General features: G+C 44.9%; 1 protein-coding gene across 6 annotated transcripts in view; it reads left to right on the plus strand.

The window, feature by feature from the left end:
- RIMKLA (ribosomal modification protein rimK like family member A) overlaps positions 1 to 13378 on the plus strand; it is a 33690-nt gene that overhangs the window by 15322 nt on the left and 4990 nt on the right. For all 6 annotated transcript variants that reach the window (XM_045476898.1, XM_045476899.1, XM_045476903.1 and 3 more), the window contains 3 exons: positions 925 to 1155; positions 5484 to 5570; positions 10957 to 11160. In XM_045476898.1, the coding sequence (XP_045332854.1) occupies positions 925 to 1155; positions 5484 to 5570; positions 10957 to 11160 (522 nt within the window). The remainder of the gene's footprint in view (positions 1 to 924; positions 1156 to 5483; positions 5571 to 10956; positions 11161 to 13378) is intronic.

The raw sequence follows: 13378 nt of genomic DNA on the forward strand, positions 1-13378 counted from the left end.
CTTGAGTCTTCACTCCAAACTGATACTCCCAGTTTGCCCGTGCCCTTATGCTGTGTGGACCAGCTCTCTTCAGATGCATTCTGATTTTGTTTAATATTGAATTAATTTTTAGCAGATTGATATTTTTTTAAGAGCTTTGTTGTTATAAGGAGAATATGCACTTGGAGACATCTTGGAAAATACAGATAAGTAGAAAATAGGAAATTACCTATAATCCCATTACCCATTGTTAAAATGTTGGTATATTTCCTTCTAGTCTTTTCTAACTTGTATTTATAATTTTGTGTCCTGTTTTTTTCCACTTAACATTGGCATTTTTGCATTTATTACATTCATAAAAATCATTTAAATGGTTATATAATATTCCAGACATATTTTTATCTTTTTTTTTAAGTAATCTCTATGCCCAGTGTGGGGCTGGAGCTCACAACCCCAAGATCAAGAGTCACCTGCTCCCCTGACTGAGCCATCCAGGTGCCCCTCCAGATAGACTTTTCAAGGTTAAGTCATAAAAGACTAGTAAGGATTCCTTAAGTGAGCTGCACTGCTTCCTTTTTATTTCGTCTCCAGCCTTGAAAGACACTACACTTTGAGTAATACTAGTGCTCCATCGAAGGAAGATGCTGGACTATGTAAATCTCCTGTGGATTCTTCTAACTTGGATTATTCTTGATATGCTGCTTTTCTTTTCTTTCTTTCTTTTTTTGTTTCCTGTTCATTCTTTTGTGTTTCCTCATGATCATGCTCTGCCCATTTGTGTGGAGTGCGGGGTTGACTGTAGCTTTCTTGTTACTACAGGATATCCAAGGGCCATTTTCAAGGCTGTCTCCCTGCTGGGTTGAGCCTTGAGTCTGTCAGAACCAGTTCTTCTGGTGGGACCAGACCATGGCAAGCATAGAACTCACGCTGGCCCTTCGATTGCAGGTCTTCAGCTGAACCAGAAGGCACTTACCACTTTCCCAGACGTGGTGCTCGTGCGGGTGCCCACACCCTCAGTGCAGTCAGACAGCGACATCACCGTCCTGCGCCACCTGGAGAAGCTGGGCTGCCGCCTGGTCAACCGCCCACAGAGCATTTTAAACTGTGTCAACAAGTTCTGGACTTTCCAAGAGCTGGCTGGACATGGGGTTCCTATGCCAGACACCTTCTCCTATGGTGAGTGTCCTTGGGATTGGAACCTAGCTTTCCACATCACCTGCATCTCTATGTTTTTTTTGCCCAGAAGCGCTCCAGCATCTTGGTTTTCAGCGTGAATCTGTTCCTCTTAGGTGGTTCAACATCTTGAGTTTTTCACATGGCCGCTCCCTCTGTCTGAAATGCCTTCGCTTCTTTCTGTCTGTGATTCACTCATTCTACATGCATCTGGTACGCACTATGTGCCAACCCCCATGCTAGGTACTGGGCTATAGCAGCAAGTGAGACAGAGTCCTGCCCGGAAGGCGTTCCCAGTTCACCAGAGGTGGAGCACGGCAAGTAAACTGGCCGGGTCAGGGCAGTGTAACAAGTGCCACGGTAAGAGCCAGGGCAAGGTGGTATGGGACACGCAGGAGGGCTCCGCATGCAGTTTAGGAGATGTCGAGGGAGGCTTGCTGAAAGAGAGAATGTCTGAACTAAGCTGACGTTATCCAGCTGAAGCACTGGGGACAAGGGGGTTCCCTACACAGAGAACAGAATATAGATCAGCCTGGAGGCAAGCGAGAACATGACGGATGGGTGGTACATAGCATAACAGCTTATGTAGAACATAAAGGTGATGGAATTGAGATTTAAACTAGAACGAGTAGGGGGCGCCTGAGTGGCTCAGTCGGTTAGGTGTCTGACTTCGGCTCAGGTCATGATCTCATGGTCCGTGAGTTCAAGCCCCGCGTCGGGCTCTGTGCTGACAGCCCAGAGCCTGGAGCCTGCTTCAGATTCTATGTCTCCCTCTCTCTCTGCCCCTCTCCCGCTCACACTTTGTCCATCTGTCTGTCTGTCTCTCTCTCAAAAATAAATAAACATTAAAAAAAATAAACGGCATGGGAAGTGGAGTAGGGTGAATCCTAAGACTAATAGGAAGTTACTAGAAGGTGTTAATCAAGGAGGTGGCCCAATCAGACTTTAGTACTTCATACTTTGGCTAAAGTATGAAGAAGGAATGAGACAGGGGCAGAGTAGAGACAAGGTGGCAGTAGGGTTTTTAAACTGTCAAAGTGAGGGGCACCTGGGTGGCTCAGTTGGTTAAGTGTCTGACTTGATCTCAGCTCACATCTTGAGCCCAGGGTCATGAGTTTAAGCCCCACAATGGGCTCCGTACTGGATGTGAAGCCTACTTAAAAATCAGTCTGTCTATCTGTCTGTCCATCCATCCGTCCAAGTGAGCAGTGATGATCTAAACTAAGGTAGTCATAGTAAGAATAAAGATATGTGAACAGATTCAGAAATTATGAAAGAGATCAAAATAACAGGCCATGATGACTGGTTGGATGTGAAGAATATACAGAGGACTCCAGAGTGACTCTGGTTTCTGGTTTGGGCAACCAGATGTGAAAGCAAACATTCACTGCAACTAGAAACACCAGGGAGGTGAAACAGGTTGGTGGGGGGCAGGGGTGGGGTGCTGAGGGGTTATCGGGCAGAGATGATTTCAGTTTGGGGCACATTCTTTTTGAGGCGTCTATAGTATGAGCAAGTAAGAATACTCAGTAGGCAGGAGATAAATGGATTTGGAGCTCCTGAGAGAGGTGTAATTTAGGGAAGCGGATTTGGAAACCTTCATTAGGTTAAGTGAAGTCACAAGAATGGATGAGATTGCTTCAGGGAGAACGTATAGAATGAAGAGAGTGCTGAACTCTACACTTAAAATGGTTAACATTTTATGTATATTTTACCACAATAAAAAATAAAATTTAGTAAGAGAGGGTTCAAGAGGGAACCCTTTAGAAAATGGGTAAAGGAGGAGGAACACATACAGGAGACCAAGCAGGAGCATTTGGAGAGGTAAGGAGGGAAGGGAGAGATGCCAGATGCCAGTGGAAAGAACATTCCAGAAAGGATGAGTGTTGTTTGGTTCTGAAAGGACAGGTGTGTTGGGTAAGTGATGGGGAGAAAAGCCTATCAAGAGTCAAGGATGAGGGAATGAATGAGAAGTGAGAAGATGAAAACCCGTCTCAGTAGCTGATGGTAGTTAAGGGATGATACAGGAGCAAGAATGGTGATTTTGTTTGTTGAAGATGGGAGAGTACTGGGCATGTTTAAAATGGCGACAGTTGGGGCGCCTGGGTGGCGCAGTCGGTTGAGCGTCCGACTTCAGCCAGGTCACGATCTCGCGGTCTGTGAGTTCGAGCCCCACGTCAGGCTCTGGGCTGATGGCTCAGAGCCTGGAGCCTGTTTCCGATTCTGTGTCTCCCTCTCTCTGACCCTCCCCCGTTCATGCTCTGTCTCTCTCTGTCCCAAAAATAAATAAACGTTGAAAAAAAATAAAAATAATAAATAAATAAATAAATAAATAAATAAATAAAATGGCGACAGAACTAGGAATGGGGAGGCTGAAGACCCATCAGAGAGAGCACACTTAATAGCACAAGAGCTCCGAGGAGGTGAGAGGGAGAGGGGTCTAAAGCACAGGTGCAGGGATGGCCTTGGATAAGAAGGACCCCTCTTTCACTGTTGTATAAGGGAAGGAAAAAGCATAGCTAGAGAGGAGTTAGATATGTCAAGGGATGTCAGGAAGTTGGGATATCCCTTTTTTTTTTTTTAAGGGGATAGAAGTTTATTAAATACACTGCAAGGGAGCGGCGGGCAGGAGAGAGACTGTCTGCGGGAGTTCCTTTCTAATAAAGTGTACTCTTCGTGAGGATGTTCCTGATTACCTACACGGCCTCACCATGGTTTTGTTTTCATCATTAACCCTTTTGTAAACAAGGCAGATCTTATTAGTATGCCAGGGTATTTTGCTTTGTGAAAATTGATGAACTATAATACCACCTGTGGCAGGCAGACTACTGTCCCCCAGAGAGGCGAATGTATAGAAAATCAAGGACGCTTATGAAACAATTAAGAAAGATTTTAATATACATTATTATTCATATTTTTAAAATTAAGAATTAGCATATAGTGGAGGTAATTCAGGCTTTTGAGTCATGCCTTAACTGGTGAGACAAATCCCCAGGCTTAGTTTCTTTGGGCATCGGCTTTCTATTGTTGTACCACAAAGTACTAAAAACTTAGCAGCTTAAAATAACACCTGTCTAGGAGCACCTGGTGAGTTGAGCACCCAACTCTTGATTTTGGCTCAGGTCATGATCTCAGGGTTGTGAGATTGGGCCTCACGTTGGGCTCTGCCCTGGGCTTGGAGCCTGCTTGAGATTCTCTGTCTTCCTTTGCCCTGCCCCCTGCTCACGCAGCCTCTCTCTAAAAAAAAAAAGAGAGAGAGAGAGAGGGAGACATCCATTTATTATCTCACAGTTTCTGTAGGTCAGAAGTCAAGCCACAGCATAGCTGGGTTCTTGCTCAGGCCTCACCAGACTGGAATCAAGGGACAGCTGGGCTGTGGTCTCATCTGGGGTCTGGGGTCTTCCAGGCTCACTAGTTGTTGGCATTTAGTTCCTTGCAGTTGTAGGACAGAGGTGTCTACTACTTTCTTCCTGGTTATCAGCTGAGGGCTATTCTCAGCTTTTAGAAGCTGACTGCTGTCCCTGTCACATGGCCTTCTTGACAATGGCCAAGGACAATGTGCTCCTTCAAGGCCAGCAGGAGAGTCTCTCGGACTTTTCACCTTTCCTTAAAGGACTCACCTGATTATGTCAAGCCCACCATAAATCCTCCCCCTCTTTATCAACTCAAACTAGACTATTAACCTAGTCACAGGAATATCCCATCGTATTCACTGGTCCCTCCCATACCCAAGAGAGGGGATTATACAGGGCGTGTAAACCAGGGTGTGGGAATCTTAGGGCCATTTTAGAGTTCTACCTACCACAGTCATTTTTTTTTTTATGTTTATTTTTGAGAGAGAGAGAGAGAGAGAGAGAGGGAGCATGTGCGGGGGAGGGGCAGAAAGAGAGGGAGACACAGAATCTGAGGCAGGCTCCATGTTCTGAGCTGTCAGCATGGAGCCTGACGCGGGGCTCGAACCCACGAACTGCGAGGTCATGACCTGAGCCGAAGTTGGCTGCTTAACCTACTAAGCCCACCAGGTGCCCCCTGCCACAGCCATTTAAAGGGAAAGATACCTACCCTGCCTATGGGATTGTTAGGAGGATTGCATGAACTAAACAGGTGCAGCCTTTGCCACACTGAAATACTTGAGGCGCTCCAGTTTCCTTGTGTCTCTACTCCTGCATATAGTATAGGTGCCCCATGCATGTCTGTCAGATGGAATGGGTTCGAATTGCTTTAATCAGGAACACGAGGCCTTGAAAGACATCCTACAGAAGGGGCACTGTGGGGCTGACCGCTCCCGACCATCAGCCTTACCTTCACTGACGTTTACCTTTTCTTGGCAGGTGGGCATGATGACTTTTCCAAAATGATCGATGAGGCTGAGCCCCTGGGCTACCCGGTCGTGGTGAAGAGCACACGAGGACACCGGGGTCAGTGCTGCTCCTCCTGGACTTCCGTTAGGGCCGCACCTCTGCAAGGGCAAGACCCTCATTGGGTATCGCGGAAGCGCTGGTTTAGAGAAGCGGAGTGTCCCCTCAAGGGGCTCACAGTGTAGTCCTTCCTCTGTCCCCTCCTCTCTGTCCCCACCGTCCTTGCTTGGTCAGACCCTTCTCATCCATCCCCTGGACTCTGACTGGTCTCTCTGACTTCAGTGCCCGTGTGTCCTCTCTTCCTTGGAAGTGATTTCTCTGAAACCTCTGTTCTTGTCACTCCCTTGCTAAAAAGCCCTCCCGAGAGCCCTGTTGCTTGTTAGACAAAGCCCATATTCCGCTCTGTAGCTCCGAAGGCCCTGAAGCTTCAGCCTTCCTTTGTAGCCTTCTCTGGCCCCGTGAACCCTCATAGTCCACTGCAGACTTTTCATTCACTAGCTGGACCGTGCGCTGTCTTCTCTTTCCTTTGCCGGAAATGCCATCTTCCTCTGGCACCTAGGGATGCCACCTGTAAAGGCCAGCCCTGGCTATTGTCTCTTTCCCCTCCACACCCCCAGTCTCCCTGCCTGTCTGCCAGGCATAATTAACTGCTCTTCTTTCATGTTTCTGTAGCACGTTGACCGTGCCTCTAACAGTACTGCGCTTTATGACAGTTACGGGTGTATGTGCCTTTTCCCCCTCATTGGCTGTGAGCTGCTCAGGGTTGGGAACTCAGTCCCATGCATCTCTGTCCCAGAGTCCTGCACCGGCACTCCGTGCATAGCAGGGACTGGTACAGCAGGTGAGCAGGTACCCCCTGATGCAACCCAGATGGCATACTTAACTGCTCAGGGCATCTGCAGCGAGTGGAGGCACCGTGAACAGACATGTCCTGAGCAGTTCCTGGGATGTAGGGACTGGACGGTGAAATGAACTGGACGCAGTCACTGCTGTCAGGGAGCTCCAGTGTGTAGAGAATAGAGTTGGTGGCCTTGCAGGGTGATGGCCACTGTGGCAGGCTCATCCAGCACCCACTTGTACCCAACAGAGGGGGACCAGCTCTGCCACGAGCAGGGTGGGCTTTGCTGGCGGGGGAGGAGACTTAGGCTGGAGTGTGCAATTCGAATTGGAGGAAGGAAGTGAAAAAATAGAAGTAGATGTGAGCACAGCAACTCGTGGGAACCAAGGACACTGTCGAGGAGAAAGAAGAATGAGTTTGGGGGGCAGAGTGGGGCCCTCAGTGCTATTTAGATATGCTACAGTCCTGAAGTTCAACATTCTATTTCTTTTGTGCTAAAATATACAGAATTTAAAATTCAACTAATATTATTAGCCTGCAGACTGCCAGGGACTGTTCTAGCCTCTGGGGATACAGAAAGGAACAAAACAAAAACTCCTGTCCTCAGGGAGCTCATATTGTAGAAAGGTAAGAAAGACAATAAGCAGAAATTAAATAAAATACATCGTATTGTCAAACGTTTCAAAAATTGAGATGTAATTCACATAACAAAGAGTTCACCATTTTTTAAGTGTACAATTTAGTGGATTTTAGTACATTCACTGTTGTGTACAACCATAGCCACTATCTAATTTCAGAACATTTCCATCCCAGAAAAAAACCCTGTATCTATTAGGGGTCAATTGCAATTGCCCTTCCCCTCGTCCCTGGCAACCACTAATCTACTTGTTGTTTCTATAGATTTGCCTGTTTCGAACATTTCATATCAATGGGATCACACCCTATGTGGTCTTTTGTGTCTGGTTTCTTTGACCTAGCATGATGTTTTCAGGGGTCACCCATGTTATGGCGTGGAATAGTACTTTGTCCCTCAGTAATACTCTGTTGTATGGATAGACCACATTTTGTTTATCTGTTCGCCAGTTGATGGACATTTGAGTTGTTTCCACTTTGTGGCTGTTGTATATAATGCTGCGATAGACATGTGTGTAAGTTTCTATGTGAACGTATGCTTTCATTTCTCTTGGGTACCTGCCTAAGCACGGAATTGCTGGGCCAGTATGGTAACTCCATGTTTCACTTTACAGGAACTGCCAAACTGTTTCCCACGTTGGTTATGCCATTTTGCATTCCTACCAGCAGTGTATGAGGGTTCTAATTTCTCCACATCCTCCCCAACCCTTGTTTTATTCATTCATTCATGATTAGTTGATTGATTTATTGATTGATTTTTTGGGGGGGAGTAGTAAATAAAACTTTTTGATTGTATATATTACTTTGAAAGCTTGCAGCCTGAAAAGTGAGCAGGTTTAACTCTTAGAATATACATGTATGAATGTCCTCTTTGCCTTGACAAATAAAGAAAATAGCCCCCACACTTCCACCATAAAAGCAAGCCACAAGCCAAAATACATGTTTTTCAAGCATTAGTGATGTAGAGGCCCACTTCATTTATTTTACATGTTTTTTTAAGATATGGATAAACAACATAATATCAGTTTCAGGTATGCAATGTAATGATTCAATATTTGTATATATTGCAAAATGATCAGCACAGTAAGCCCATCACCATACAGAGCTACAGAACTTTTTTTCTTATGATGAGAACTTTTAAGATTTACTCTCTTAGCAGCTAGCAAATATGTGATTTGTTTTTACTCTTGTGGTATCTTATCATGGTTTTGCTTTTTATTTCCCTAATGACTAATGATGTTGAACATCTTTTCATGTGCCTGTTGGGCGTGTGTAGATCTTCTTCAGACAACTAACTGTCTGTTCAAATCCTTTGTTCACTTTTCACTTGGACTGTTGGTCTTTTGATTGCCGTGTTAAGAGTTCATGACATACGAACATAATTGGAACAGGTTTTTTCCCTACCCTGTAGCTTTTCGTTTTCACTTTCTTGATAGTGTCCTTGAATGCACAGAAGGTTTTGATTTTGATGGAGTTCAATTTGTTTATTTTTTTTTCCTTAGGTGACTTGTGCTTTTAGATGTCATTTTCTGGTTGCTTAATCCAGGGTCACACAGATTGACACCTGTGTTTCCTTCTAAGGGTTTAATAGTTTTCACTCTTACAAATGGGTCTTTGATCCATTTTGAGCTAATTATGTATATGGTGTGACAAAGAAGTCCAGCTTCCTTCTTTTGCATGTGGATATCCAATTTCCCCACTATTACTTGTTGAAGACTATTCTTTCCCCCATTGGATGCTTTTGTAACTCTTGTCAATTATCACCTGACCATTTTGGGCTCTCAGTTCTACTCTATTGATCCCTATATCTTTTTATGCAAGACCACACTGTCTTCATTACTGTAACTTTGTAGTAAGTTTTCAATTGGGAAGTGTGGGTCCTCCAACTTTGTCCTTTTTTTTTCCTCAAGATTGTGTTGGATATTTGGGATCCCTTGCATTTCCATATGAATTTTAGGATCAGCTTGTCAACTTCTGCAAAAAAAGAAGTTGGACTTTTAGTGGGGACTGCATTGAATCTGTAGATCAATTTGAAGAGTGTTACCATCATAACAGTATTAAGTCCGCTGGTCCCTGAACATGGGATGTCTCTCCATTTATTCAGATCTTTCATTTTTCTCAAAAATGTTTTATAGTTTTCAGTGGTACGTCTTCTACTTTTTCGGTTGAGTTTATTTTATTTTATTTTTTTTTTAACGTTTATTTATTTTTGAGACAGAGAGAGACAGAGCATGAACAGGGGAGGGGCAAAGAGAGAGGGAGACACAGAATCTGAAACAGGCTTCAGGCTCTGAGCTGTCAGCACAGAGCCCGACGCGGGGCTCGAACTCACGGACCGTGAGATCATGACCTGAGCCGAAGTCGGACGCTTAACCGACTGAGCCACCCAGGCGCCCCTGGTTGAGTTTATTTCTAAATTTTTTGTTCCTTTTGATGCTATGGAATTGTGTTCTTAATTTAATTTTCAGGTTGTTCCCTGCTAGTGTAATATATAGTATCTTAGGGGAAATGGGTTGGGAGTAAACAAATTATAACAGCTATTAAACTTTAGTATGTGGGAATAAATCTGAAGAAGGCAGTGGGATGTTACAGGCTGTGCCCTTGAGAAAGTTACTAATCTTGTAGACCTTTATTTCCCTCTACTGTAAAACAAAAATAATTATCCTGTTCTAATGGCTTCATAGGGCTAGTATGAAGTGTAAATGAAATAATAAAAAAAACAAAGGGTTTGGCACATGGTAGATGATTAACTAATCTTAGTCCTCTTTCCCACCCCCTCCCCCTTTTTGCTCTGTGCCTAAAAACTAACTGCAGGCTAAGCCCCATACTGGAACCTGCCAGCAACCAAGGAACCAAGTCCCTGTAGCTAGCCCCCGTTTCTGCTGAAAATCCTACCTAATGTCCAGGGAACCCCCAGTGCCTCTAATTGAATCCCAGCCATCTAGTGTCAGTTGCCAGATCTCCTGGTGCCAAATGTGCAGTAATGGAGACATGTGTTGGAGGTTACTTCTCAGTCTCCTAAGCCACTAGGGCCTGAGATCCATCACTCTTTTTATTAAGATTTCAGAAGGGTCCCAGTCCTTTTAAGGTGGTTACACACCTCCTAGGAAAACCGTGTCTTCTTTTCCCATATTTGCTAACAAGAAGGCTCAGACTGGGTATGCTCATGTCAGATTTGCAGACATCAGAATCTCTTGCTCAGATTTGTTGGCTAGTATGCAGATGGAAAGCAGGTGCCGAATAATTGTAAAAGCAGTGGTGATTCAAGCAGAAAATAAAGAATTGGGAGTCAAGAAGGAATGCTTTCCCTAGACAGCAGAAGTATAGATCATTCCATCTAGGATTGAATAGGTATAGCCAAGTAAGAAACTTCCTATGTTTAAAGGGAGGAGGGAGTCTGTCAGTGGCTTGTTCTTTGAACTCCCATGGCATTTTGCATAGACCTCTTTTAATGCTATATCATGCTGTATTGTAGTTACCTTTTGCGGGTCTCTCTCCACCTAGACTTGGAATTCCTCTGAAGTGTGTTCAGTTAATTGTGTTCTGTAAGCGTGGATTGGCACCTGCCTTGTGCCTCGAGCCCAGTGTAAGTTTTGGAGACTAAATAAATGGTGTTAGAGATGGACCCTGCCTAATCAGCATCCTGGGGTGATTGGAGATGCTAACTGCTTTTGGAACTGAATTGACTAGATCCTTAGCATTCTATGTTGGCCTCTTCTCTGTGTCTCTGGAATACATTATTGTTTCATCTTGAAAAAAGAGTTGTTGTGGGAGAGGGACCTGAGTAAAACCAAGAGAGAATAAGGTTCAGTGGCCGTTTGATAAGAAGCTCGAGTCTGGTCAGGAAACAGAAGGGGCCAAGGTAAGGCAAGTTTGGGAAGAATTGACAACTGTATGGGCCAGGGAGATGGGAGGGCAAGGACAGGACTCAGAGACTTCTGTAACTACTCTTGCTCTGTGTCTTTCTTCTTAAAGGAAAAGCTGTTTTTCTTGCAAGAGATAAACATCACCTCTCAGACATCTGCCATCTGATCCGCCATGATGTGCCCTATCTGTTCCAGAAGTATGTGAAGGAGTCACATGGCAAAGACATCCGGGTGGTGGTGGTCGGGGGCCGGGTGATAGGCTCTATGCTCCGCTGCTCCACAGACGGACGGATGCAAAGCAACTGCTCTCTCGGTAAGGTATAAAAGCTCACAGTCAGTGTGTCAGTCGCGGGAGGCCACCGGGATTTTTATTAGGATGTTTGCACCCATTCAGTAAATGTGGATGGATCCCTCCTATCTTGTCAAATGCTCTGCTAGGCGCCAGGATCACAGAGAAGAGTTAGAAACAAGCCCTTGCCACAGCGAGCAGTCCAGGAGAAGAACGGACAGGTGTAAGTGCTGTGATAGAGGTCAGGCCAGGGGTATCAGGACACTGAGGTTGAACCCTATCTGGGAGGTGTTGGGACTCAGTCAGGTTTAGTGTAAGGGGTCACAGGGGGATCCGTGTTTGAGAAAAACCCTGGGTAGGGGAGGGATCGAAGGCATAAGACAGGAAGCAGGAAGATGAGTTCAGAAGATTTTACAGTAGCTCAGGCAAGAAATAATGAAGGTCTACACTAATGCATGACAGGAGGAGAGTGATTCTGCTTTTACATTGTAATTGAAAATTGTGTTTTTCTTTTTTTTTTTTAATTTTTTTTTTTTCAACGTTTATTTATTTTTGGGACAGAGAGAGACAGAGCATGAACGGGGAGGGGCAGAGAGAGAGGGAGACACAGAATCGGAAACAGGCTCCAGGCTCTGAGCCATCAGCCCAAAGCCCGACGCAGGGCTCGAACTCACAGACCGCGAGATCGTGACCTGGCTGAAGTCGGACGCTCAACCGACTGCGCCACCCAGGCGCCCCGAAAATTGTGTTTTTCTTATACGTATGATACTATTAGCTGCAGTTTACGTTTGGGTCAAACTCATAACTCCATCCCATGAACCTATTGTTTTTTGTGGGGTTTTTTTCTTAATGTTTTTATTTACTTTTGAGAGAGAGAGAGAGAGAGAGCATGTGCAAGTGCTAGCGGGGAAGGGACAGAGAGAGAAGGGGACAGAGGATCTGAAGCAGGTTCCACACTGACAGCACAGAGCCTGATGCGGGGCTCAAACTCACCAACTGTGACATCGTGACTTGAACCCAAGTCGGGTGCTTAACTGACCGAGCCACCCAGGTACCCTCCGTGAACCTGTTGTTAATCTTGTTTTCTGTTATGGTGAATGGAGATGTTCCAGGAGGGATGTAAATTTTTGTCCCCATCAAAGAAAGCTCTCGTCACCCTCATTGAATGAATGTGTGTGTTGGTAATATGAAAGAAACAACAACAAACAACGACTATGGTTATTTCTTAAATGGCCCGGTGAGTGTACCAAGGCTAGTGATTGATAAAGAGGCCGAGACACAGATTCGGTCCTTCATTAATACTGGTTGAGCAGCCACCACGAGCAGACTCTGTGAGTATAGCGATCAGCTGGGGAGCCCCTGCTCTGGAACAGCTTACGGGTCCATGAAGGAGAAGACATGAAAGCACATCATTGCAAGACACTGTGGTGAAATGTTGTGAGGGCGGCAGATGCTAGGCTCAGGCTGACACAGTGCTAAGTACCCAGCATGCTGTCCCATCTCATTTTCGTGTGTGGTACCACCACAGTGAGCCTCGTGTATGATGCTGTCTTTTTTAATCACCTTACAAAATCCCTTCTTTAACTAGGAACCACACAGTTTTGTCATTTATCCATGTTACTGAGCTAGTCTAAAACTCTTTTATAGCCTTTTCCTTCTATAACCTAACAGGTGGGGAAGGGACAGTGTTAAGGTAAAGACGTTAGTTGTTGGACCTGAGAACACAAGTCTTAAGTCTTTCCAGGGAGACTATTAAACCTGAGGTCTTAGCTTTGTGGTACGTAAGGGCAGTCAGACTCTATGTGTCTTTGGTATAGGATTTTGTCTCATAAGCCTTTCCGTCTCCCTCTTCCTAAGACATAATGTTAATTTTGCTTTTTCTATACGAAAGGAACACATTCTCGATGTAGAAAATTTGTAAATATGGCAAAGTCAAATGAAAAAAGATGTCTATCATTAATCCCACTCCCTAGAGACAGCCATTGTTAACATTTTCTTATCATTATTTCCGACAACATCTATTTTATTTATTTGGAGAGAGAGAGAGAGAGAGAGAGAGAGCACGCATGCACAGGGGAGGGAGGGAGAGAGAGAAAGAATCCCAAGCAGGCTCTGTGCCGTGAGCACGGAGCCCGACATAGGGTTCATTCTTACAACTGACCTTGAGGTCACGACCTGAACTGAAACCAAGAGTCAGATACTTAGCTGACTGAGCCACCCAGGTGGCCCCAACCAACAATAT

The sequence above is a fragment of the Leopardus geoffroyi genome, chromosome C1 (assembly GCF_018350155.1).
Source record: "Leopardus geoffroyi isolate Oge1 chromosome C1, O.geoffroyi_Oge1_pat1.0, whole genome shotgun sequence".
Lineage (NCBI taxonomy): Eukaryota > Metazoa > Chordata > Mammalia > Carnivora > Felidae > Leopardus > Leopardus geoffroyi.